Genomic DNA, 27,379 nt, shown 5'->3' with positions numbered 1-27,379 from the left:
GCAGCATTGTGCTAGGCAAGAAGTAAGAGCACAGAGCTGGCCAGTGGTGAGGGGCTAACTGTGGTAGTGCTTGGTAACAGACGCCTGTGGAGCTTGTGGGGACTGCTGCAGAGAGGTTGCAATGGGAAAGCCTCATGAGGGGAGATCTGTGGGGTTTTTTTTTGTTGTTGTTTTGTTGTTTTTTGCTTGTTTGTTTTATAGTTACTTGAATATACTGAACTGAATTTTAACAAAGGTGCTGAAAACATACACTGGAAAACAAAACAAAATGAAAAATCAGTCTCCAAGAGATGTTTTGAGGAGAACCATAAAGTCATATGCAGAATCAAACTACCGTCCTCATCTTCTTCCCTACACAAAAATCAATTCAAAGTGGGCCCAAGGTATTAATCTGAGACTGAAAACTTTGAAAGTCCTGGAAGAAACCATGGGAAAAACCATAAACTACAGACCCAGGCACGGTCTCTCTGCACAACACACCGTTCACCCAGGAACTGAGTAGAGTAAAACAGCCTCCTGGTAAACTTTGGTTGTGAGCTGGGTGGTGGTGGTGCATGCCTTTAATTCAGCACTCGGGAGGCAGAGGCAGGTAGATCTCTGTGAGTTTGAGGCCAGCCTGGTCTACAAGAGCTAGTGCCAGGACAAGTTACCAGAAATAGCACTATGATATGAAAAATTACCATTAGTTCTTATATAATGATTTTCAAAATATGTCTATATTTTACAATGTTCTGATTCTGTATTACTAAGTCTGTGGGGTTTCTGTCATCTGCAGCATAGGAACCGTATTCTATTGTGCTTTTGCTTCTGCACCGCCTTTAGGCGGATGGTATTCATGAGCCTTTGCTGCATGATCTACAGAATGCCACTGCACATGCCAAGCTTCTTAGCTGGTACTCAGAACACTGCGGAGGATTCCTGCCGGCCTCTGCTTTTTAACATCTTTAACATTATTTCTAAGACCCTGAACAGCGACATTTGGAGACAAATATTGCCAACACTCTCTTCATGTTCTTTACATCAAAATTAGTATCCAAGTTGGTGATACATTCTAAGCCTGGGAAAGAAAGTTCACAGCCACTCTCTCACTAGTTTTGGCATCAGTGTCAAAGTAGAATATGATGCAAATTCTCAATGTCTGGTGTTGGGTTAGTCTTTATTAAGAACATTAACCCAGGGAGTAGAATTTTTGCTGCTGGTAGCAGTTGAAGGCTCCTAGATTCTTTACACACACACTCACAAAGTCTAAATGCATTACCCTTTCTTTCCTAAATTACTGATGGAGGAAGGTCATTGGCTAATAAAGGAACTGCCCTGGCCCATTTTATTGGTTAGGACATAGCTAGGTGGAGTAAACAGATCAAAATGCTGGGAGGAAGAGGAAGTGAGGTCAGAGACTCCACAGCTCTCTCGGGAGCAGACGCCTCAGAGAGAGACACCATGCCCCGCTCCCGGGATGAAGCTCCGACCCAGGATGGACTAGGCTGGAATCTCCCCAGTAAGCGCACCTTGGGGTGCTACATACAGATGATTAGAGATGGGCTAAATTAATATGTGAGAATTAGCCTAGAAGAGAATGGGCCAGGCAGTGTTTGGAGGAATACAGTGTCTGTGTAATTATTTCGGGGATAAGCTAGCCGGGCAGGCGGCTGGGGTGTTGGGGACGCAGCCACGCAGCCGCTCTTATTACTTCATATGGCGCCCATGTGATGGACTAAACCCACTTAAAAAACCTGAGAAGACTTAAAAATAAGGGAGAGAGAGTTTAACACAGATTTTTGCTGTTTGTTGGTGGTGTGCTGTAGAGAGATTTCCTGATTCGGCAACAGTAGCAGAAAAAACGCTGTGTCATTTTAAAGCGCTACTTCCTGGGGCTGTGCCGCCATTGCGATCTCTGTCTGGCTCCTGAGGGAGACAGAGCTTTTGAATAGAGCATTTGGAGTAAAGTGCTACAATTTGTTTGATGGCAACTAGACTCGCTGTGTTCTCAGGTCTACTCTGCTTGCTAGAGGCAAGCAAGCGCCTCATCTAAGAGAGGCTTCCTGACTCAGCTTTAGCTGCAAATCCTGCAGCTCATTAAGAGGTCCTGCCACGAAACACTTAAATGGTGTTGATGAAAAGCTGAACGCATGCTTTTCGGTTTTCAGCCATAGCAGGAAAAAAGCTGCGCCGTTTAAAAATGCCGGCTTTCTGGGCCATCCTGCCAGGGCAAACTCTGACTGTTTGAGGCAGGAGGGCCGGCTACTGAGAGAGAGGACTTGAGTGTTGTCTGTTGTAGCTCACTTGCTGGCAGGGACCTTGAAATGCCATACAGTTGTTGCAGTAAACATGGCTACAGCCTGTATATCCGCCATGAGGCTGGAAAGCTAAGGAAAGGACTGGATCTAGCTGGCAAAGCCACGCCTTTAATCCTACTGATATTGCTTGGTAAATTAAAGACTCGTGTGGTCACAAAAAGAGAGAGATACAGTAAAGAGAGATTCAAAGACAAAGAAAATTTCTAAATGGTTTGAAGTGTGTTAAAAATATATGCAGACTAAAAGTTGAAGTTCTTAAAATAAAAAACAAAAAAAGGAAGAGAGTTGTTGTGTGTGGTAGCACACGCCTTTAATCCCAGTGCCTAGAAGGCAGAGACAAACAGATCTCTGTGAGTTCAAGGTGTAGTAGTGTACACCTTTAATCCCAAATGCCTGGGAGGCAGAGACAGGCGGATCTTTGAGAGTTCAAAGACAGCCTGGTCTACAGAGTTACTTCAGGTCAAAGATACAGAGAACCTTTCTCAAAAAACAAAAAGTTAAAAGTAAAAATAAACGAAATAGAGGTTAAAATAAAACGAACAAAGATGGAAAATACACAGAGAATCTTGATACTGTATGCTATTATGCTCTCTTTGAATCGTTTGAATGCTGAGGAAGGAGCAACAGCTGCTAAAAGATATTTATTTATAAATGCTGCTGAACTAATCCAACATAGATATTTTGAAAATGCCTTGAATTTGAAATTTGGATCTAAGGATATGATACTTTGGAAAGGAGTTTCTTATTTTGTTTTCACAGAGGATGAGACGCTGTTCATTTCTTCTATTCCGATTTGGTATGATGGACCACGTCCTCCTGAAGGGTTGCAGTGAACATCTTCAAAAAATTGCTTCGCTCAACTGCCAACTGAGATGAAACTAGCACACAGGTTATACCGTGAAAGACCTAATTAACGACGCCCCCATTCAGCAGGAAGCAGTTTGGAGAGAAATAACCACGCCCATATTCCCAAAAAATGTTTATAAACGTTCTTTTACATTTAAAGGGGGATATGATATAGATATGAATAATTTACATTAGTATAGATTTTACTTTATTGATAAGAGATTTAAGGTCAATTTTGTTATATGTATAAGTGTTTCTGATTTTGATTAAGGTATTGTGATTGTGTAGTTCATTTAATTATGTACTGTATAATTAAGAAATATAGGTTGTTAATGGATAATCATCGATAATAGTAAAGCTTGTAGTCATGTTAGTTAGATTTTCTAGATATATAGAGATACATTTTAGATAGACATTCTTCATGTCTTTCAAAGATTACAGAATAGGACATTTTAAATGTTTTAATAACTGAGGACTTTTCATGACAATGAGACACTCTGCTCCTGGCAGCACCAATCTACTTCAAGAGGAAGATGGGCATTGAAGAGGCACCTTATGGAGTTTGATAGCCATTTGGGCAAGAAACTGCTCTTGCCTGGACTATTGCATAAACTGGACACAGAGAACCCGCAGAGAGAGGACTACTGAACTTGCCTAAGGTGAGATGATCTTTCGGGGTTCCTGATTCATGAAAGAGTCTGTGAGACATGCTGTAGGACACAACAGATAGTGACTGAACTGACTTTGAATTTTCCTGCTTTATGGAAATGTCTGCTGGATACCATGGGCCTGAAGGCTGAAGATGGATGCCCCAACGGTACAAAAGAACTTTGGGTGACTGTCCAGGCAGCGAGATGTCTTTGTCATTTCTAGAGTTTGAAGTTTCTTAGTTCTTGTTTACTTAGGTAATATATCTTTCTGGAGTCTTTGATGGAGTTAAGAATAGTTAGTTATAGTTATAGTTTTCCTTAGTTATGATAAAGATTATTGTAACTTTTACTTGATAACTGTTTTGTTATATGTAATTTTGCTATGTTAAAGCCTTTTTTTTGTTTAAACCGAAAAAGGGGAAATGATGGAGGAAGGTCATTGGCTAATAAAGGAACTGCCCTGGCCCATTTTATTGGTTAGGACATAGCTAGGTGGAGTAAACAGATCAAAATGCTGGGAGGAAGAGGAAGTGAGGTCAGAGACTCCACAGCTCTCTCGGGAGCAGACACCTCAGAGAGAGACACCATGCCCCGCTCCCGGGATGAAGCTCCGACCCAGGATGGACTAGGCTGGAATCTCCCAGGTAAGCGCACCTTGGGGTGCTACATACAGATGATTAGAGGTGGGCTAAATTAATATGTGAGAATTAGCCTAGAAGAGAATGGGCCAGGCAGTGTTTGGAGGAATACAGTGTCTGTGTAATTATTTCGGGGATAAGCTAGCCGGGCAGGCAGCTGGGGTGTTGGGGACGCAGCCACGCAGCCGCTCTTATTACTTCAAATTACTTTCAAGTAAATATTAACCACAGTTACTTTGCCAAAGTCTTTGACCTAGAAAAGTCTGAAATTGAAAAGAATACCTTCTGAGCTTCAGGCCATCTCTATAGTTTTCCCTCCTTGGGCTTTACAAAATATGGAGGCTACCTTTGTGGGTACAGAGCTGAATAAACTTTGGACTGCCCCATACCCTCTTGGCAGTACAGAGAGCATGTGTATCTTAATCAAGGATCTCTGTGTTAAGGTCCTGGCAGGACCGATTACCAGCTTATGGCACCTTGCAAGACAGTATAGATGTCCACCCTCGAGACATCTCAGTCCTCTTGATATACTTGAAAGTGTCAGAACTAGGCACCAAACACAAACTGGACACCTGGTCCACATGAGTGACAGACTCTAGCAAAAGACAGTAGAATTACCAACAGTGCTCATTCAGAGTTGCGAGGAAGGGCAAGGGAAAGTAGGGAGGGAGAGAGGGACAGACAGAGAGGGTGGGGATATGAATCATATTCCCGAAGATCAGTTGTTTAAAATACAAGGTCCATTTCTTTATGTTAAGTGATATGCCTACGTGTCCACACCATAAAACTCTGTAACACCAGCCTGCCCGCCCACAGTTCCATTCTTGCTGTCTTAGAAAGGGCATTGGGGGATCTCCATACTTCTCTTGCCGCACCTCTAAAATTGGTTGGGAAAACCTTCCTTGTAATGTTGCTCTTAATATCACAAAATAATGTAGGAAGGATGCCCACTCGAGTTTGGGAAGATAGAAGATATCCGCTAGCTTCTTACCAATCTGTGCCTCAGAGGAAAACTGTGCACTTGCATTACTGTGTAATCCATAGATATGCAGGGGACTCTTAAAGGTAACGGAAGGGCACGCATGCCAGCTGTAGCTGTAACTCACTGAGCTGCCCCTACCCATGTGGCTCCATGATCAGCACAAGTGCGCACTGTTCTGCTTGTTCCCCACAGTCATTGAAGTGACACTCTAACTAACCCTTATCTTACAGAGAAGGAGACCATGGCATAGAGCAAGGAGATATGCCCAAGTTCTCTCAGTAGAAGGGATAGGGCATGTTGCAGCCACTGTCTCCTGGCAAGAGTGGAGTCTGTCTCTTACTCATGGCTGTCACGCCCTGGACCAGCTCGCCTCAGGTCCTTGGTCAATGCTGATCAGTAGTGTGTGCTGCAGAGATAGCAGGGGTCTCAGCACCTTTGCTGTGGCTGAGGATGCTTCTCTGCTTTGAAGAAGAATGGACACCAACCCTTCCTCCCCTGAAGCTCTGTCTGTCCACCCCATCTGCCCCGCTTTGTCCCCTGTCCTCCTTACCATGCTCCATGTAGACTTTAAGTTACTGTTTTCCCCAGCAAAGGAAAGCAGATCTCTAACCTGTCTGAGAAAGGGGAGAGTGCAGCTGAGACAGGGGAAGAGTGAACCTGAGAGGGGAGATAGATGCAAAAGGAAGTGTGGAGCCTAACGAAAGCAAAATGTCCCCAACATCACATCCCCAGAACAAGGTTTCCTAGACAGGACAGGGCCTCCCCTTAACTTGCAGTGAGAATAAACTAATGGGTGTGTCATTAAAGGCCAGATCACGTGTGGCATCAGCTGACACTCCAGATAACAATATGTGTGCAACCTTGGCCCAGTGCACTGCAGGAGGGAAGAGCCAGCAGGGACCCATCAATCTCCTGCCAGCAGCGAGGACAGACAGCATGAGCACATCCGGAAAAGTAAGAAAAAGATCTTGCTGTTGGGAATATATTCTCACTAACTTGCTAAAAGATGCTGACTTCTAACTCAGAAATGACGTGCACTGAAGGCAGGGTGTGATGTGTGCTATAGCACAGGGTGTGCACTGCACGACTGTGCAGCCCGGCTGCTGCTAAATACCTTTAACAAGAGCACACAGACTGTAGATTGGGGCCGTCCTCCCTTCCTCACTAACTCTGCAGCACAGGGAATTCATTCTGAGCAACTGTGACTACCTTGTAAACAGAAAGTTGTAAAGAGATCTTTATCAAAGTAGTCTTTACTCAAATCACAATTCCATAGTCTGCTATTCTTTGTAATCATAGCTTTCTCATGAAAACAGAAAAGTCTGATAAACATTTCATAAGAGGAATTTGACTTGGGAACTTAGAAGAACTGTCCATCTCATTAACCTTTAATAAAATTTCTGACAAGAGGTAGATTGATTTCAATGCTTTAGGATCATCCACAGTAAGATTACATTCCCATGCAGGCCGTGATTTGGAAGGGTCCATTGCTGCACAACTCATAAAATCTCTAGAAGCTCTATAGAACTGTCTCTTCTCTGATTAAAAAATAATCATTCAGCTTTTATATAAAATTAATTCTAAGAAAAACAGAATCACTTATCAACAGTAAAAATACATACATATGGTACTACGTTTACCACAAAGTCATCTTCCTTCTTGAGTCTGTGTGTGGTACCGAATCATGCAAGCAGGCATTCAGCATAAACAACTGATCTGTGCTATCCAAGTGCCTAATTACAACGCCAGTGTTTCTGTTGGCATGGGGACTGTTTTAGGAGTGGGTCAAAGGTCCAACAGCTCACAGTGAGAACGGGGGGGGGGGTTGCGGGGGTGTTGGAGACTTCTGCGTCCACTGCACGACTCGGTATAGAAGAGATGGTGGAGAATCATCACAGAAGGGACAGTCGCCAGTAGTTTTGTTCCAGTTCACTCCCGGTCATGTTTAGGATGGCATATCACATTTCAAGGAAAAGTAGTTAGAATAAAGAATGAGTGAAAAAGTTAAAAGAAAGACTGAATTTATGCAGCATAAATGGAAACCCAGTCCTATCAACCAAACAAGAATCGAGGGACTAGGGAATCCAGGTTCTTAAGTGCAGGGTCAGTAACAGGGCTATGGTAATCATAGGCTTGAGTTTATACTGCCTATAACAGGAAAATAACAATGTAGCCAGGTATGATAGACCATTCCTGAAATCTCAGTGCTAGGAAGGCCAAGACAGAAAGGTTCCTAGTTCAAGGGCAGCCTGGGAAGCTCATTAGAATATTGTCTCAGAAATCCAAAGCCTGGGAGTTCTCTGGGACAGAGTGCTTACCTAGAATGCACAAAATAGTACTTCAGAAATATATTTATAGCTATAATTTAAAAATAAACATATATCCAATGTAAGCGGAGGCTGTTGGTTCCTTTCCTGGCTGCCCAGACCTGAATAACCACACGGAAACTTTATTGATTACAACACTGTTTGGCCAATGGCACAAGTTAGCTCTTATATCTTAAATTAACCATTTCTATTAACCTAGGTATTAATAGAAATGGCTGTGGTAGTCTGTGGCCTACCATTAGGGTTCAGTTGGCGGTCTTTCACCTTCGGCAGCTACATGGCATCTCCCTGACTCTGCCTACTCTCTCTATATATATATCTCTTCCAGCCTGGCTATATTCTGCCCTGCCATAGGCCAAGGCAACTTCTTTATTAACCAATGGTAATAGAGCAGACTCACAGCATATAAAAGATAATCCCACATCAATCCAATGATTTCAGTCAAACAACCTCTTTCACAATAGTACCAGTGACTTCAAGGGAAAAACATGTAGCACAAACATGACCTGAAAGAGCATCCCGATGTATGCCCTTTCTCTTCCTGACCTTCTACTATGGTGTCACAGGTTTCTCAGGGTGTTTTGACTCCTTGTAAATGAGAAGAAATGTCCATTTCTATGTAACAATGGGTGGCAGACCTGGGACACAATTACAAAAATCTCCTTGGAGCCGCAGTAACCCTTCCTCTTCCAGGTGATCAAGTGCAAAGCCGCTGTGCTATGGGAGACCAAGAAGCCCTTCTCCATCGAGGAAATAGAAGTCGCGCCCCCCAAGGCCCATGAAGTCCGCATTAAGGTTAAGTCCCTTCCTACCGTCGAAATATTGGGTTTGAAAAACTCAGAAAATACTACATAGATGCGTCCAACTGTCCATTAACATCCCGTTTCATATGCTCATCCCAACAATGAATGAGCCTGTTGGTGAGCCTAGCTGTTGACATCAGCTGCTGAAAGTCGAAGTTTAACACAATCCCCGAAAACTTTTTTATGTTTATGTGTTTGTAAAGTGCTAAACATCTTGAGTCCAAAAGCAATTAATATTAGGTAATTTCTTGGTGCTCATTTCCTAGCTTTAACTCCATAACAATGTATACATTTTTTTGTATGTTGTATAAACTACATTTTTTTCTTTGATTTTCGAGACAGGGTTTCTCCGTACCTTTTTTGGTTCCTGTCCTAGAACTAGCTCTTGTAGACCAGGCTGGCCTCGAACTCACAAGAGATCTGCCTGCCTCTGCCTCCCCAGTGCTGGGATTAAAGGCGTGCGCCACCACCACCTAGCTTAAACTACATTATTTAGGGTCCCTTAATTCACAGGATGATCTTTGATCCTTAAGCTGTTTAACTAAGAAAAGGTACAAAACGACGGGAAATACATAGGAAGTGGTCTCCTGTATAATTCATGTTCCTAGAGAAGCTAAATAAGGTGAATCCAAAGACAAACACATAGGCATCCTCAGGAATATTAACCTTCATCAGGCGATGAAAGGAGACAGAGACAGAGACCCACACGGGAGCACCGGACAGAAATCTCAAGCTCCAAATCAGGAGCAGAAGGAGACGGAGCACGAGCAAGGAACTCAGGACCACGAGGGGTGCACCCACACACTAAGACAATGGGGATGTTCTATTGGGATCTCACCAAGGCCAGCTGGCCTACGTCTGAAAAAGCATGGGATAAATCCGGACTAGCTGAACATAGCGGACAATGAGGAATACTGAGAATTCAAGAACAATTGCAGTGGGTTTTTGATCCTACTGCACGTACTGGCTTTGTGGGAGCCTAGGCAGTTTGAATGCACACCTTACGAGACATGGATAGAGGTGGGCAGTCCTTGGGCTTCCCACAGGTCAGGGAACCCTGATTGCTCTTCGAGCAGATGAGGGGGGGGGGACTTGATTGGGGGAGGGGGAAGGAAATGGGAAGCGGTTGTGGGGACGAGGCAGAAATCCTTAATAAATAAATAAATTAAAAAAAAAAAAACGACGGGAAAACTAGGACCTAATTCGAATTCCAAGCAATAGGGATGGTTAGCAAGCTCCTCAGAAGCACAGTTTCAGAATAGGTGTGCTAAACCTTCTCAATCGCTATTACGGCTCAACAAACTCTATCTCTAATCTGTAGATGGTGGCCACCTCAGTCTGCCGCTCAGACGATCACGTGGTTGCTGGAAACCATCCTACGCCACTCCCTGCAGTTCTAGGCCACGAGGGAGCTGGTATTGTGGAGAGCATCGGAGAAGGGGTGACTTCTGTCAAACCAGGTACAGAATTCTTTACCATCAGGGCTTGTGCTTTCTCTCTGATTGATCCAAGCGCATCCATCCCAAAAGAGGAGCCCAGGCAGTAGGAGACTTGAAATCTGGCACATGGTCACAGGGTTTCCACCTCTTCCTCCCTGCATGCCTCTGTCCTGGGCATCCAATCATGTCTTTTATCTTTCTATATCTATTTTTATTGACAATACGTCAGACACTGAGTGAGGGTCTCCACTGTGACCTTCAGAGTTCATAATCTGCTAACTTCCACTTCAGTGTCATTTAGCACCGGGGATTTTTCAGGATCCAAGCAGACCTACAAATGGGACAAAGGCAAGACCTGCAGGTCCAGGTTCTGAGTGCCTAGATGTAGGGAAGCTGCTCTGTGCTGAGTTCAGAGACCTGACTGCTCGCCTGGCTTCAGGATGCCTCTCCTGTAGGATGCCGTAGGTTTAACCGCATTGCATCCACATGATGGCTTCCTCTTCTCCTATATGTTCCTCCTTCTTCTATATAGGAACATAATACAATATAAGAGGAGACCACAGACGGAAAAATGTAGCCAAAGTCCCGCAAACACAAACACTATTGTATTATCTCTAGTTGGGCTGAAGGTGGTAGTTTGCACATTGCTTTTTGCTTTATTCATGTTTTTATTTTACCTTTGTTTGTGTTTGGATGTAAAGGTTGATTAAAAATATATTTTCTGTGGTGTCATCACATATTCATTTTATCTGTGAAGCATAGTGATCAGGTCATTGATTTGTACAATAACATAGGTAGCACATGTGATTTAAAAACAAAATTATGTTCATCTCCAAAAAGATCACTTTAGCCAGAAGAGTCAGACATTTCTTGCATTCCAAATAACAAAAAAATAAGAAAAGAACTCGTCTGGCTGGAGTTAAGTATTCGTGTTTCCTTTATTCGGAAAAAAAAAGCTAACAGTAGAACAATAGCTTTACTTCTCAGGAGGCTTTGTCTAGAGCAGAAAAAAATTGATAGTTCATAAACAATTATCTAAAAAAAAAGTTGCCTTTTCTTTCTCAGGGGAAACCTCTAACTCAGTGTTGAGGACTGAGATGTCCAGAGCAAGTCGTCCCTTCTCTGTCACATTTCAGTCTGTGTCCTCAAAAACAACTAAGATTATTCTTAACGCATTAGTTTCATAATAAGAGAAGCATAATCACTTTGAAAAACCAAAACATGGTGATGGAGAAACAACTCAGTGGGTGAGGTAATCCTGTTAGACAGTTGACAGTCACCTGTAACTCCAGCTGCTCGGGATCCAGCGCCCTCTGCTGGCCTTCAAGGGCACACACACACACAGACACACACACACATACACACATACACAGACACACACAAGCGCATACACACATGGATCCTCAGACATACACATAAAAACAGGACAAATCTTTTTTTTTTATGATTAATAGGGTGGTATTTATTTAAAGGGGAAAAAACTTACAGATCACTGTCCCAGGCAACAGCGCTCTATGCAACCAGGAAAGGAGTCTAGTAGCAGGCGGAGCAGGAAGTGAAGAGAGAGAGGAGAGGGAAGTGGCCGCTTTTTTTTTTTGGCTTCTTTCTTCTCTTTGTGGATTTGTGAAAGAGATCTGTGGGGTTCCCACCCCAGTCCAGGAACTGATTTGAGCATTTTCTATCCAGGAAGTCAGATTACTGGGAACCAGTCACGTGTCTGTAAATTTACTCTGCCTCCTCCGCAGGACAAATCTTTTTAAGAAGTAAAAAACTAGCTATCAAAATTCTCATTTGAATTTTATCTTATGATCAAGCTTAGTTTGTCTTATTTTTATTATGAAATGTTTCCTATATTGTGTTTGGTCTTATTTTAGTTTCATTTTAACTATTATAACAAATTCAGAATTGTCCAACATCTCATGGGAAGTTAGTAACTCATGGCAACTAAAGTATATATTTATACTTAGCAGTGAGTATATCTAAGGGTTGACTAGGCCTAATACGTGGAAAGCACCCAAGAGCAAATGAGGCACACATTGAAAGTTAGTCGCTCATCAATAGATGTAGCTGTTTTACATTTCCCTTTTGTTTCAGGAAACTTCTGGCACATAGCAACCTGGATGAAGAGCAATGCCCATGCATGACGTTGTGCAGTTGGGCTCTATTTCTTAGAAACCTTTCAAGGACACATATCTCTACATGTAGTTTTCATGTTCCTGTCTTCTTATTCTTGGGTAGACATTTAAGCATCTTATTGTTCCCCTTCCAGGTGATAAAGTCATCCCGCTCTTTTCTCCCCAATGTGGAAATTGCAGAATCTGCAAGCACCCGGAGAGCAACTTATGTGTAACAAGGTAGGTTTCTTATTTCTTCTTGCACAATTAGGTTATACACTGTTTTTTTTATTGTCTTCTTGAACAATTAGATTGCACTCTTGTTTTCCCCTGTTTCATGTCCTTTCTTTGCTGTTTTTCACTGGCCAGTGTGTCACAGACTCAGGGGACGATGTCTGATGGCACCAGCAGGTTCACATGCAAGGGAAAGTCAACCTACAACTTCATGTGCACCAGCACCTTCTCCCAGTATACTGTGGTAGATGAGATGGCAGTGGCTAAAATCGATGCGACTTCACCCCTAGACAAAGTCTGCCTCATCGGCTGCGGGTTCTCAACTGGCTATGGCTCTGCTGTCAAAGTCGCCAAGGTAAGATGGACAGTGGCCCATGGACCAAGCTACGTATGTATTGTTGGGACCAAAGGAAAGAAATTGCTCACAGGCATCAGAGAGTGTTTTTGTAGAAAAGATAAGTCTGTCCAACTCCAGTGAGAATTCCCTCCACACACTCAAGAAAAGCTCTATAATAATATGCATCCAGTTCTGCCTACTTCCCAAAGAAACTGGGCTCTCATAGAAATTATTTGAAACTTATGTAGATCTGTAACTTTAACACTTTGCATTTACTATTGTCTGCAAAGCTCTGTTATGTCCCAGTCCCAAGATACACTTGAGCAATAAAACATGTTTTAAAGAGTCAGAAACTGGAACACTTGGCCATTTGGGACAAATGGAAGATTTTAAAGTGGAGATGTCATCACTGTTACCTCTAAAGTAAGCCAAAGTGGGGAGATCTGCACGGCACAAATGCTGTCACCAGTGTTTTTAAAATAAAGACCAGCATTGCTACTGAGAGCCAACCTGCCTGCATAGTGAAAATTTCCTGAAAAGAAAACCTAGGCTTAGTGATGAACCAGGACTTAAGGCACTGGACCAGTGCAGCCCCTCTGAGCTGCCTGATGTTCTTTGAAAGAGCATCACGATGAACGTGAGCTCTGATAAAGGCCAGCTGGGGCCAGGGTTGTCTCCTTCTTTATGGGCATTGAGAACAAACCTTAACAGCAACATTTTCCCAGCAAACCTAAACTTTGGTTGTGTTAGAGGTCTACCTTTTCTACAGTTTCTGTCTCTTAGGGTGTGCACATCGCATGAGAGACAGCTCCTTTAGCTAACCTCAACTGTGTGTGACCTAGTATATCCTGAGCAAGTTTGTTGGTAGATCCTTTAAAATCTCAGTCTATGACTCTAGGATTCTCCCACATCATTTTCATAGGTTGATGGTGTTGATTAAAATATTGATAGAAAAATGAGCCCAGAAGGAATTTGAAATCTGAAGAAAAGTCATGTCTTTATTATAGATGAAAATGATGCTGATTCTGAGTTATGAGAAAGTAAATGTTTATGGAAATAGATACACTCTGTAATTTTTTGTCATTTTAGCACTAAATGTAGTTACTCCTTGTTTCAACAGGAGGACTGAGCAAGCCTCGCAAGCCAAGAGTCCTTGTGACCAAGGATTTCAATCATTGTTATTAAAATACAGACCAGAGATTGTTTCAGTATTTTTCATTGACTTCGTAAAAAAAAAAGTCAGGCTTAAAGTCTCACAAAGATAACACTGGTATTTTGATGTATTTTCTTAAAGTTTCCTGTCCTCTTTCCTGTTACACCAAGGATGACTTGTCAATGCTGCCCACATGACTTCTGCTCCAGTTACCCTGGTTGTGACTACTGAACGATAGCCAACCAAGAAGTTAATGATTGAAGGGTGGTTGGACTACCCTGTAGTTTCCTAGAGTAACCATGATCACTTGTTTCACTTAAACAAATTTGTTGTGTGTTGGGGAAGATGTTATTATGTGACCATTGAAGATTAAAGTGATTTTTATGTGGTTCAAAGATCAGCCAGTATAGCTGATCTCACAGGCAATTCCCAGTGGATTAGAATGGGGTTCTACCTTAAGAGAATCCAATTAACTTGTAGAAGCTGTTACTGGATTCTGAGATGAACAAAAAAAAAAAGATAACTCCTCAGATACATCTAATATAGAACAAATTTTGAGAACCACTATTGTACCCCTTCGGGCAGCTATTTCCTGAAGAGGTTTTGGAAGCAGGTGGAATGACATCTGAGAGGCCAGGACAGAGGACAAAGCAAGGTGCCTTGTGCAGCATGGAGCACTGCCTAGCAATCACTCTTTGGTCCATCTTTTGAATTTTCTGCACACATAGGTGACCCCAGGCTCCACCTGTGCTGTGTTTGGCCTTGGAGGTGTCGGTCTGTCTGTCATCATTGGCTGTAAAACAGCTGGAGCAGCCAGGATCATCGCTGTGGACATCAACAAAGACAAGTTTGCGAAGGCCAAAGAATTGGGTGCCACTGAGTGCATCAACCCTCTAGATTACAGCAAACCCATCCACGAAGTAATCCAGGAAATGACCGATGGAGGTGTGGACTTCTCTTTTGAAGTAATCGGTCGCCTTGACACCATGGTAGGTGCTGTGGCATGCCTTGAGATCTGTCCTTCTGCCATCCATAATGTGCTCCAGACAGAGGAATAGAAATCTCATGCAGAAAGCTATTTTAGATGGTAATTTTCCATCTCCTGTTTCCTTCTCATATTGATTAATTCGGTGTTCTGACACACCTTTCGACTTGTAAGTTCTACAAATTTGTCTGAAGTAATAATCCTCTATTAATATAGGAAAGCTTTTCATTGAGTTTTTTTCCCTAAAAATCAATTCATCAAGGGAATTTAAAAACAATTTATGGACCTAATGGATGAAAAGATTTTCTTCCACATTCTTAATATTACATAATATTTGAAATTAACTATTCTGAAAAGCATTTTCAAGTCTCATCATGTGGCCAAAAGGAATAATTAGTAATATGAGGCCAAGTATTATTTCATTAGCATCAAATATGTAGAGGAGTGGCTGTTTTAATGGATCACCATGTTTTCATCACAGAGACTGCCGAGTGCCGGGACACAAAAATACCCAGATCTACATGTTGGAGTAAAAACTTTTTAAAATAGAATTCACAGATTCTGCCATATTCCCTACATTTAAGAGATACGCATTCTGTGGGGTTGTTTATGATATACATTACATAGTGAATGTAAAACACTTAGCATGGAGCCAGTTGCCATTTGGTAAGCACTCAATTAAGGTCAGCTGGGGATAAAGATAAGAAAGACTATTGCCAAGCCTACAGTGCTTGTAGTTTTGAAATATACATGATTCATATAGTTGAAAACACCATGCATGGCTAAAGAACATTTTTCTATTACATATCAGCCAAACTAAGTCCTCTGGAGTTCTAGAGAAGCATCCCAGAAACCGAAAAATCACCATTACTGAGGTCCTCCAGAAAGCCTTGGCAGAGTTGTTAATAGAGAATGGGAATGGTGCCCAGAGAGTGACATTCTTCTCAGCCTTGAACTGAGACAAGATGCCAAGGAGACTAGCGTCTCCTCTGTGGATGGGGAGTCCTTCAACGCTCAGGGTTCTGGTTTCCTCACGGCCATAGCTCTTCTGTGATACACTAGACGGTCTCCCTGTTTGCTCATCTGAGCCTGGGTTGTCAGTGGATGTGAAGATCCAAAAGTCTGATTCCCATGTGTTCTGAGGACATCTGGTTTTCTATGTCACGTTTCAAAATCAAAAGACCAGGCATCTTTGAAGATTGTAAATCATTTTTTACTATAAAATGTTTTCTAAAATAACCAATTGAAAGGTGAAAAGTTCCTGGATGTCTCCAGATAACAGAATAATGTAAACCAATGCACACACTGGATTCACAGCCACTGAAAACTTGCCCGTTCTTGATCTAAGCCCCACAGTAGGGACGTGTTAAAAAGGGAGGTGGATAAATAGATAAGAGACAACTTCTGATGATGTCACCATTACATCTTCACCATCTAAATTCTGTCTTAGAGTGCAAACTTCAAAACTGTAGTTAATGGACAATGACAGTGAGTGAACCTACGCATAGGCGCCTGAGAGTCACGTGATGAGGAAACAGTGTTCTCCTTGGAGGACCCAGACTGCACAGGCTCCCAATGGGACTTGCTTCTTTATTAGTTGATAAGGAAGAATTGAACACAAATTCATTCAATCACTTTTTCTCTCAAAATATTTCTCTGCACGTTTCTTCATATGACATGAAACTGTATCGTGAGTAGACCACGAGAATATCCACTTTAAGTATTATTTATATTCCAGATGTCTTCCCTGTTAAGCAGCCATGCATCATGTGGTGTAAGTGTTATTGTTGGGGTTCCTCCTCATTCTCAAAGCCTCTCTGTGAACCCTTTGTTGCTGTTGCTGGGACGCACGTGGAAAGGAGCAATATTTGGTGGTATGTATTCACAGCTGAGGATCAAGTTCTGTATGTGTTCTTTTGTGCCATAGTGGACGTGTTGATATGTGTGGAGTCAGAGAATTTTTGATGTAGCTACAGGAACAATCAGCCTTGTTCATTTTCACTGGGGTCACAGTAGCCTAGATCTCATGGTCAGGCTAGCGTTTTTGGCCAGCCAATCCCAGGAATCTCCCAACTTCCTCCCTCCAGACCTAGAGTTACAGGCTCCCCCAGCACTGAATCCACTGCTTAATGTTACTGGGTTTTCTTTATTTTTTGTTATGTTTTTTATTCTGAAGATAAACTCAGCTTCAATGACAACCTCTCCCCCTACCTGCAGCTCTACCCCTGTAATAAACAGTCCAGACAGGATGCCATTGAATTGCATTCCTAAAAGTTGTGACAAGGATGCTCAAGTGTGGCTCTCCACAGTTAGTGGATTCTGATGGGATGGCGGCGAGGAAGGACTCAGTTTTCTTTAAGAAGCTGACCACTGGGAGCTTGGCTATGCTCCAGTGAGAACATAGGCAACACAAATTGAACTTGCTATATGTTTTTCCTTGGGATATGTCACGGAGTTGCAGGGTCGACCTCAGAGTACTGGGAAATGAGCGTGATCGGGGCATTGTGCGAAATTCCCAGATAATCAATAAAAATCTAATGTCAGAAAAAAAAAACAAAGCAAAAAGAACTTTATTGCCTGAACCATCTCCCCAGCTTTGAGGATCAATTCCTAACTTTTTTCAGAATTTCTTCCCTTTGGTAACAGAAAAGTTCTTAGAAGGCAACATGAGAATCACTGTTTTCTATATAGCAAGAATTGATGCAGGAAATCCCAAGACAGGCTGCTATGCTCCCCATAGAAGGAACTTTCCTGGCTCATTCTACTTGTGTCTCTCTAGGCCCAAAAATGCCTCACAGGATGCAGAGAGCCCAAGGCAGTGATGTTTACTGAAGTTTGGAACACTCCCTTCCTTTGGCTATAAACATCTGCACTATGATTTCTCTAGGAAAGATCTACTAAGCTGCCGTCATCAGCCAGGGACCCTGACATCAGGTGGCATGTTATAAGACATTAACGCCATGCAGAGGGTGTTTGAGTCCCGCATCTGCACTCAGGTGGCAGCCTGGGCACTGTTAGGAACTTGGTTTCTTTGGAAGATCTCTTGTCTAATTCTCCTGCCTGCCCCCTGGCTGCATCTCACGGTGCTGCTCTCTCCTTTCAGGCTTTAAGAGTAAAGATTCTGTCCCCAAGCTTGTGGCTGATTTCATGGCTAAGAAGTTTCCATTGGAGCCATTAATTACCCATGTTTTACCTTTTGAGAAAATCAATGAGGCCTTTGAGCTGCTTCGCTCTGGAGAGAGGTGAGAGCTTTAAGATTCTTTGTATGGGTGGGTGGAAGAAAAAGACTATTTTTATGGTAGGGGAAATGGCCAACAGAAATGAAGAAGAAATGGGATAGGCGCAAAAATGGGACTTCGGTGACCGTTCAGACTCTGCATGCACATGTACGACCCAGGGCATTTTATAAGGCTCAGCCTCAGTTTTCACAGTCTCTAAAATGGAGAAAATTTGATAATCGACCTCATAGTGCCACTGCTTAGGATGAAGTTTAAATGAGACAATGCCTAAAAGGCTTCTACAAAGTGCATGGCAAATAGCCAGCATGAAATGTCTGTTATGGATGGTTTTCACTGAGACTCATAACACATGCTTTATTTACCCTCTGGGCACTGTGAGTTCTGGGAATGTGAACCAACACCTTATGTTTCATATTTCAGTATCCGGACTGTCCTGACGTTCTGAGACCATACTGATGCCTTCCTACTCCTGACCCCTGCACCCCACTGAATCATGACACCAGCCACATACAGCGCTAATGTTGTTCCTTAGGGACACTGCCAATAAAGTAATCATGTAAGCTTTCTGTGAGAAACTGAATTTTCTATGACTCTGTTTTCAACCCCAAGTGAGAGCTACCACACCTCAGATGGGGAGCTGGAGGGTACCCAGCCTTCCTTCCGATTTGTTTGACCTCTGTCATCTTTTCTACTGGGGACAATGTCTCTTGTGACATCTGATATTCTTTTCTCTCTGGAATCCACAGAATGTCTTCACACATCAACATAATCTGCCTCTCCCAGAAGTTGGTCTTGGGAAATCAACAGCTCTAGCCCTAATTCATTGTTCAATGGTCCTTGCCTCATCTTTCCCTCTGAGCCTCTACTGTAATTGAGTATCAGGTTCCAATACTGCTTAACTAAGTCTTCCCGGATTTTTAGGACAATTCTATTAATAGTTGCCCATGAATTCAACATCTGCCACACAAAAGGTGAATGTGTATCATATAAGATTATCACTTCCCCAGTCTCCTCAAATCTAATATTTTTACAGGAACCCAGTGAGCTCTTCCATAGCCTTGGGGATACCTGGCGTTTGGTGGTTGTTCATATTGGTTACTGGATAAATTAAGGCTGGTTATTTGATAATCTTGGAATCTTTCTCTTTAATTTCATAATGTATTGGTGGGTTGGTTCTCCTTAAATTTCTCTGTCAATATCTGAATATCTGTATTATCTGTTTTAATAAGTTTTTCAAGGCCTAGACTTACTAGTCAGGGTGTCTCATTTGGTAATAATATCAACCAATGATTTTAGGAATAAAACAAGAATTACCAAACCAATAATGATTATAATAGACATCACGTTAATCCCAGCTAAGTCAATTACCCTCTTACTTAATGGTTCCATTTTCAAACCATCCATAGTAGGATCACACGAAGACCTAATTCCCTCCATCATAATATTGTTTCCCATTTTATAATCTTGGAGAAAGTCTCTCTTTCTCTTTCTCTCTTTTAGGCTAATTCCCCCTTTTAAGGATTCAAAGTAGCCTCATCAAGTCTGTTGACAGTGACATTGAACTGGATGGCTGGCTGTCACTTTGTGGCAGGGTCTGGGCTGAGAACACAGTCAATGCACAGCCTGATTGAGGACAGCTGCTGAGGATTAGGCATAGTTGTGAGCTGAGAGTATGTGACAGTTTCCTGAGCAGGTGTCCAGGCAGCTCCCCTAGTGTGGCAGCAGGCAGAGGCGGGGGTCCAGGTGAACTGCACAATCCAAATTCAAGTCGTCTGAAAAGTGGATACAGGGGAATGTGTCCATGCAGCACTGTGATGGGCAGGAAGTAAGAGTGCAGAGCTGGCCAGTGGTGAAGTATTTGGAGACTAGGTGTGGTGTAGGAGGTTCTTCTGTTCATGTGTTGCTTTCATTGGTTAATGAAAAAAGAAACTGCTTTGGGCCTGATAGGGCAGAACTTAGGTAGGCGGAGAAGACAGAACTGAATGCTGGGAGGAAGGGCAGAGTGGGAGATGCCATGGATCTTCTGCCTGAGACAGATGCTGGTTAGAATCTTGCCGTTAAACGACAGTCACATGGCGATATACAGATTAATAAATATGGGTTAAATTAAGATGTAAAAATTCGCCAATAAGAAACTAGAGATAATGGGCCAAGCAGTGTTTTAATGAATCCAGTTTCTGTGTGGTTATTTTGGGTGTAAGGTAGCCGGGCAAATGTGACAAACAAGGAGCAGCCTCTCCTTGCAACATGGGTGCCTTTGGATTTGGGGCTTGAGGAGGCTCCTATAGAAAGGCTGCAACAAGAAAATCCCAGACTCGCTCAGAGTGCTTGGAGAAGAAAAGGAAAAGCCAGTCTGCAGTGGGTGGCTCCAGCCAACGCAGTTCCTGCCTGCAGCTCCAGTGGGTGCTAGTGCCTGCAAAGCCACAGGCACGCAGCTGTCTCATGAAATCATGCCTAGAAGTTGGAAGCCTAAAAGGTGAAATGTTAATCTAATTAATCTTTCTCAATAAAAGCTTGGGAGTCAGATATCAGGGAAAGAACATGAAAGATCAGAGAAGCAGGGGGAAGTCAGCAGTTGCCTCCTACTTCTTCCTTTCCTCCATCCAAAAGGACCTACATACTCTCTCTGCCCCGCCTTACTACTTCCTGTCTCCTCTCTGTCTACAGTCCTCCAAACCTCTATGGTTAATTTAGGATAACTAGTGTCTACTAGCTTCAACCTCTGACTCCAAGCAATCTTTATTTGTCAGAATACAGTCAAGTATCATACAACCCTGAAGGATAGCTCTTCACAGTTGATGGCTTCAGGCAGAGCTTGTCAGGGAGGGGTGTGGGGGGAACTGAGTCATCTTTAACAGGCAGGCCACTGGGAGTTTGTCCATGATCCAGTCAATATAAGGGCAACACAAATTAGACATCATTTTTTAATTTTATTTTGGGAGGATAACACAGGGGTGAAAAGGTAGACCAGGGAGAAATGTGAATGAATGTGATCTGGGGGCATTGTATTAATGCCCAATAAAAATATTATTTTGGAAAAAAATTTCCAAGATATAATTAAAATGGAACCAATGACTTCCAGAATTGTACAAATAAACAGGCAGGTAAATTAAGGAATACAATTTAGGATGTGAAAGAAATCAGTGAGGCACTAGAGATTCTAAAAAGAGGTACCACAAAAAATCTTGTAAATGAAATGATCCGTAAATTCAATTTTAAAAACACAGTGAGATGGCTCAGCAGGCGAAGATGCTGTTGTGAAAGGTGGAGAGAGGCTCACTCCAGAGTGGTCCTCTGGCCTCCATGTGTGCACTTTCTAAAACATCAGTTGAGGTTTTCCGCAGAGCAAGCAGAGGGAAGAACATCACAGCCTGAGGACTAACTTCGTGGGTCAGCACAGTCAGGCAACCAGAAAGAGGAAAACTAGGAAATAATAGGTAGAAATTTCAATGATTTGGGGACTAATTAAAATAGCCGTGTGCAGTTCCCAGCTCACCAGCAAGCCCATCGAGATTCTACGGCATTCTTCACAGAACTGGAAAACTGTCTCTAAAACTAATGAGCAAGCACAAACCATCCTGCATTACCAGAGTCCTGGGTGAGGAGAATGCCCAAGGCACAGCCGCACTTGGTTTGCACGCAGGCCACAGAGCCTTAGTAACAAAACAACATGATGGTAGCACAAAACAGACCCCTAGACCAGCAGAATAGAAAACAAGACTGTAAATCAAACTACACTGGTGGGAACTGTAGTTCCCCCAAGGAAACCAAGCCTACACTGAGTATTCTACAGAAGCTAGTCAACTGATTCTGATTTTAGTGATTGTGAAGAGGCTGGAACACTTCAGGTCCAGAGGCAAAGTATCCTGGGCTATCTTAGCCCTTTAGATGTCCATTTATTGCCCACCGGAATCTGCATTATCATTGTGACTAGTAGGTAAATCCCTTTCGAATGTACAAACAGACCCTCTCCTCCATCAACCCCAAACCTTTACAGAACTGCATTACAGACGCAGTCCTCAGGCACAGAGCCAGTTCTGTAGTTTGCTTCATCAAAGGCGCATGTCTCAAATCCCTCCAATAAAGACAGAGGAAGACAATGCTTTCTTGTTCAAAGACGGCATGTTACAGAAGCCCCCCTTTGGCAAAGTATGAAAGTCAGGGTCTACTGCAGTTAAAGAAAATAATTTTAAAGCCCTCTTCAGAAGATAGTTCTCTGAGGTGAACTCACACCGAGGTGTTAGCTTCCTTAATTAGTGAATTCATTTACTTTTGAGGGGGATATCTAAGACCTGATTGAGTTGTGAGCTGGAGGCCTGAATTGCCCTGGTTCTGGAATGAAAAGTCAGAAGCCCCATTGTAACTTTGCAGTAATTCTTTGGTTGATTGATTATAAAGGGCTGTATTTGTGGCTTTCTTGGGGCATTGGAGAAGTCTAAGGCCTCTTTGCTTCTCAAGTTATATGTCTCAGGCTCTCTTCAGTCATGGAGGATGTGTATGACACCCTTGTTCTGAAGTTGTAAGTATGAGGTCCATTTGGCAATTAGTGAATATCTAAGTTCTCCTAGTACTCAAAGGAAAGGTGTGTCAATGTTCCCTTGAACACTGGCAAATGACTGAAGCTTTTGATGTTGAGGGGTATTAGTTTGAAACCCCCTTGAGTTACTGGCAAAAGTTGAGAGTTACCTTGGTTCTATATAAAAAAGATTGAAGCCACCTAGGTCGTTGGGGAAGATCTTAGAGTCCCTGGTTCTGAAGGACAGGTCAGAAGCTCCCTTCATCCATATATCAGGTTGGAAGATCTGTGGTTCTATAATGGTTGGGCTATACCCTGCTTCAGAACTAGTGGAGTGGATTCTGCTTCCTGGTTCAGAAGAGATGTGCTTGAGTGCCCTGTGCGTCCTTGACAAGATATAGATACTAATACGCACACCTATAAATACCTGATCTTTGACAAAGAAGCTAAAATTATACAATGGAAAAAAGAAAGCATCCTCAACAAATGGTATTGGCATAACTGGATGTCAACATATAGAAGAATGAAAATAGATCCATATCTATCCTCACACACAAAACTCAAGTCCAAATGGATTAAAGACCTCAATATAAATCTGACCACAATGAACCTGATAGAAGAGAAAGTGGGAAGTAGCCTTCAATGCAAGGGTACTGAAGACTACTTCCTAAATATAACCTCAGAAGCCACAGACACTAAGAGCAACAATAAATAATGTGACCTCCTAAAAGTAAGAAGCTTCTGTAAAGCAAAGGACACATTCAATAAGATAAAAAGGCAGCCTGCTGAATGGGAAAAGATCTTCACCAACACCACTTCAAAGAAAGGACTGATCTCTAAATTACATAAAGAACTCAAGAAATTTGATAGCAAAATTCTAAATAACCCAATTAAAAAGTGAGGAACAGAACTAAACAGAGAATTCTCAACAGAAGAATCTCAAATGGCCAAAAGAAATATTCAACATCCTTAGCCATCAGGGAAATGCAAATCAAACAACTCTGAGATACCACCTTAACACCTGTCAGAATGGCTAAGACCAAAAACACCAATGATAGCTTATGCTAGAGAGGATGTGGAGTAAGGGGAACACTCATCCATTGCTGGTGGGAATGCAAACTTGTACAACCACTCTGGAAATCAGTATTGCAGTTTCTCAGAAAACTGGGAATCAACTTACCTCTGGACCAGCAATATCACTCTTGGGCATATTCCCAAAATATGCTCAATCATATTACAAAAACATTTGTTCAACTATGCACATAGCAGCATTATTTGTCATAGTCAGAACCTGGAAACAACCTAGATGCCCCTCAACCAAAGAATGGGTAAGGAAAATGTGGCACATTTACACATGAGAGTACTACTCATCAGTAAGAAAACAATGACATCTTGAATTTTGCATGCAAATAGATAGAACTAGAAAACACCATTCTGAGTGAGGTAACCCAGACCCCAAAAGATGAATATGGTATGTACTCACTCATAAGTGGATACTAGCCATAAACAAAGGGTATTGAGCCTATAGTTTATGATCCTAGAGAAGAAGCTAAGTAACAAAGTGAACCCTAAGAAAAACATATATAGATCGACCTGGAAAGTTGAAATAGACAAGATCACCTGATAAAATTAGGAATATAGGGATGGGAGAAGAAGGAAGGGCAAAAGGAGAAAAGAAGGGGAGAAGTGGAGGGGTGAGGAGAACTGACTTTGCCCTGTAGACAGACTGATGAATATCTCAAATATCACCATAGAACCTTCATCCAGCAACCGATGGAAACAGAGGCAGAGACACACATCAGAGCATTGGACTGAACTTCCACAGTCCAGTTGAAGAGTGGGAGGAATGAGAATATGAGCAAAGAGGTCAAGACCATGATGGGTAAATCCCATGAAACAGTCTGCCTGAGCTAATGGGAGCTCACCAACACCAGCCGGACTAGGAAGGAACCAGCATAGGACCACACTAGTCCCTGTAAATGTGGTTAACAGTTGCATGGCTGGGGAAGACTGAGGGGCCACTGGTAGTGACACCAAGATTTAATCCTATGGCTTGAACTGGATTTTTGGGAACCTATTCTCTTTGGATGGATATCTGCTCAGCCTAGATATGGTAGGGAGTCCCTTGGACCTTCCCCAAAGCAATGTGCCTTACCCTCTCTGAGGAGTAGATGGGGGTAGGGTGGGGGGTATGTGAAGGAAATGGGAAGAGGGGAGGGAGTGGGAAATTTGATGGGTATGTATAATGAAAAAAGATAGTTTCTTTTCTAAAAAAGACTTTGATTTTAATGTTTCCATTATGGCTATTACAGATGCACACTGAGACATTGGATAGAGCCATTTGAATATAATAAAGACAGGTATTTTCCTTCTGATTAAAAATATGTCACAATTTCTTCCTAGAATGTAGAGAGCTGCGTGGAGCCACACCTGATAATCAGCTCCTAATATTGGCTAAGGCCTGATCACGCAATGATTGTCAGCTGCTTGCATATGCGTGGACCTATGGGCAGTGCCCACCTGGCGGCCCATGCCTTTTTAAGGGCTGGGAGAGGTTTGCCCGGGGGAGAGAGAGAGAGAGAGAGAGAGAGAGAGAGAGAGAGAGAGACAGAGAGACAGAGAGACAGAGACAGACAGAGAGAGACAGAGAGAGACAGAGGGGCAAGGTCCAGAATAAACTGCTAGCAGGAAGAGCTCTGGTGTCGCGTCATCCTTGCTGGTTGAGGTGGGTGTGACACTAGAACATGATATATAATCTATTACCAACTGAGAATAGCATATTCTCCTTCTGACTAATGTGGCCCTAGACTTACTTCATATGGACTAATGGATGATAGAACAACTCCCTCTGTCTAAGAGGTTCTGAGTGTTTCTTGTTCTAACCATCTGACTTCAAGGCCTTTGTCCAAAAATAAAAGAACCCTGGTGCCTGAAGTCCTAGAGCGTTGGAGCACCCAGCAGTGCCCTAACCCAGGACAAATATGCCTTTTATCTGGACATTAGAAATAAAGAAGCCATGCCCTTCATGTTCAGAAGGTAGCTGAATTGGTCAGGAGACCTAGCTGAGAACTGCCCCCTAGCATGTTGGAGATTGATCACACTGCTGTCTGCCCTACACAACATGGATGTTGTAGAGTCCCATAAAGATTAGATAAGGGAGTGCTCAGGGTTCCCTAATTCCCAAACTGACTCTTTATATCCCCAGAATCCCCACAAGACTCTTAGACCTATCTGCATTCCTCAACATAGCATGACACTTTCTTCCTCTGAAGAACAGTGTTCTCAAAATTCCCTGTTTGTCTGTGGATGGTTTGTTGGCATTCTGTTCAAGGGCAAGGGTTCTCCAAATTTTCTTTCTGACAAAGGAGCGTCAGACTTATTCCTTCAGCCCCAGGAGGATTCATCCTTTCCCCCGATGACTGAAGTGGAGCTCAAATCGTCAAGGTCTCTTCATGCTCTTTACATCAAAATAAGGATCCAAGTTGGTGATGCATTCTAAGCTTGGGAGAGAAACATCACAGTCACTCTCTCACCAGCTTTGACTTCAGCGTCAAAGTAAAATGTTAAGCAAATTCTCAATGTCTGGTGTTGGGTTTGTCTTGATTAAGAACATTAACCCAGGGAGTAGAATTTTTGCTGCTGGCAGCAGTTGAAGGCTACTTGATTCTTTGCACACACACAAAGTGTAAATACACAACCTTCTGTTTCCCAAATAACTTTTAAGTAAATATTAACCACAGTTACTTTGCCAAAATCTTTGGCCTACAAAAGTCTGAAGTTGAATAGGATGACGTATAAAGTTCAGGACATCTGTATGCTTTTTTCCCCTTAGACTTTACAAAATATGGAGGCTACCTTTGTGGGTAAAGAGCTGAATGAACTTTGGACTGCACCACACCCTCTTGGTAGTACAAAGAGCATGTGTCTCTTAATCAGGGAGCTGTGTGTTAAGGTCCTGGCAGTACCGATTACCAGCTTATGGCTCCTTGCAAGACAATGTGGCTGTCCACCCTCGAGACATCTCTGTCCTCTTTTTATACTTGAATGTGTTGGAACAAACCCAAACTGGTCACCTGGTCCACATGAGAGACAGATTCCAGCCAAAAGACAGAAGAATTACCAAAAATGATCATTCAGAGATGGAGGGAGGGAAGGAGAGAGGGAGAGAGGGAGGGAGGGAGTGAGGGAGGGAGTGAGTGAGTGAGGGAGGGAGGGAGGCAGGGAATATGAATGATCCCTAAGATAAGTTGTTCAAAATACAAGTTCAAAATCCAGTGTCCTTTGATGATAAAATGATCTGCCTGCGTGACCACACCATAAAACTGCGTAACACCGGCCTGCCCGCCCACAGTTCCATTCTTGCTGCCTTAGAAAGGGCATTGGGGGATCTTTATACTTCTCTTACCTCACCTGTAATACTGGCTAAGAAAACCTCTTTCATCGTGCTGCTCCTAAGATCATGTAATAATGTAATAATGTAGGAAGAACTCCCACTAGGGTTGTGAGAGCTTAATAAACATCCACTAGCTTCTCATACATCTGGGCTGGATAGAAAAATTGAGTATTTCCATTACTATTTAAACACAGAAATCTCGTGAGACTCTCAAAGGTGTTGGACTGTGAAACTAGTGGAACACCTGACTCCTATCCAGACCATCGTATAAAAAGATGACTACTGAAGGTGACAGGCATCCTCTGGAAGAGGACGTGTCTAAATTGATCATGTGACCTCTAGTCAACTCTCTACACCTGCATAATTAAAATTGTACATAGACACCTCCATTGTTTCCTGGACAACCCAAGAAAAGTGTACATATGC

At 42.6% G+C, this 27,379-nt stretch overlaps 1 protein-coding gene across 1 annotated transcript; it reads left to right on the top strand.

The window, feature by feature from the left end:
* Positions 1-1,478: 1,478 nt before the first annotated feature.
* LOC121446657 (alcohol dehydrogenase 1-like) lies at positions 1,479-18,610 on the top strand. Its single transcript, XM_041649391.1, has 10 exons — positions 1,479-1,498; positions 6,221-6,367; positions 8,434-8,535; positions 9,865-10,003; positions 12,252-12,336; positions 12,466-12,685; positions 14,549-14,809; positions 16,544-16,679; positions 17,909-18,047; positions 18,465-18,610. The coding sequence occupies exons 2-10, from the start codon at positions 6,263-6,265 to the stop codon at positions 18,487-18,489; spliced, it is 1,212 nt and encodes a 403-aa protein (XP_041505325.1). The 5' UTR covers positions 1,479-1,498; positions 6,221-6,262; the 3' UTR covers positions 18,490-18,610.
* The last annotated feature ends 8,769 nt before the right edge of the window (positions 18,611-27,379 follow it).

This window comes from Microtus oregoni, unplaced genomic scaffold (assembly GCF_018167655.1).
Source record: "Microtus oregoni isolate MIOR12 unplaced genomic scaffold, Mior012 000000F_ref0000247, whole genome shotgun sequence".
NCBI classification, from domain to species: domain Eukaryota; kingdom Metazoa; phylum Chordata; class Mammalia; order Rodentia; family Cricetidae; genus Microtus; species Microtus oregoni.
The sequence above is the reverse complement of the archived record's forward strand: the minus strand, read 5'-3'. Positions and strand labels throughout refer to the sequence as shown.

What these genes read in the sequence shown, in the direction of transcription:
- LOC121446657 (XM_041649391.1), top strand. Translation starts at nt 6,263, where the DNA reads ATGTGTGCAACCTTGGCCCAGTGCACTGCAGGAGGGAAGAGCCAGCAG. An exon ending in AGCAACTTATGTGTAACAAG is followed by an intron (nt 12,337 to 12,465) that starts GTAGGTTTCTTA and finishes TTCACTGGCCAG; the next exon opens with TGTGTCACAGACTCAGGGGA. An exon ending in CTGCTGTCAAAGTCGCCAAG is followed by an intron (nt 12,686 to 14,548) that starts GTAAGATGGACA and finishes CTGCACACATAG; the next exon opens with GTGACCCCAGGCTCCACCTG.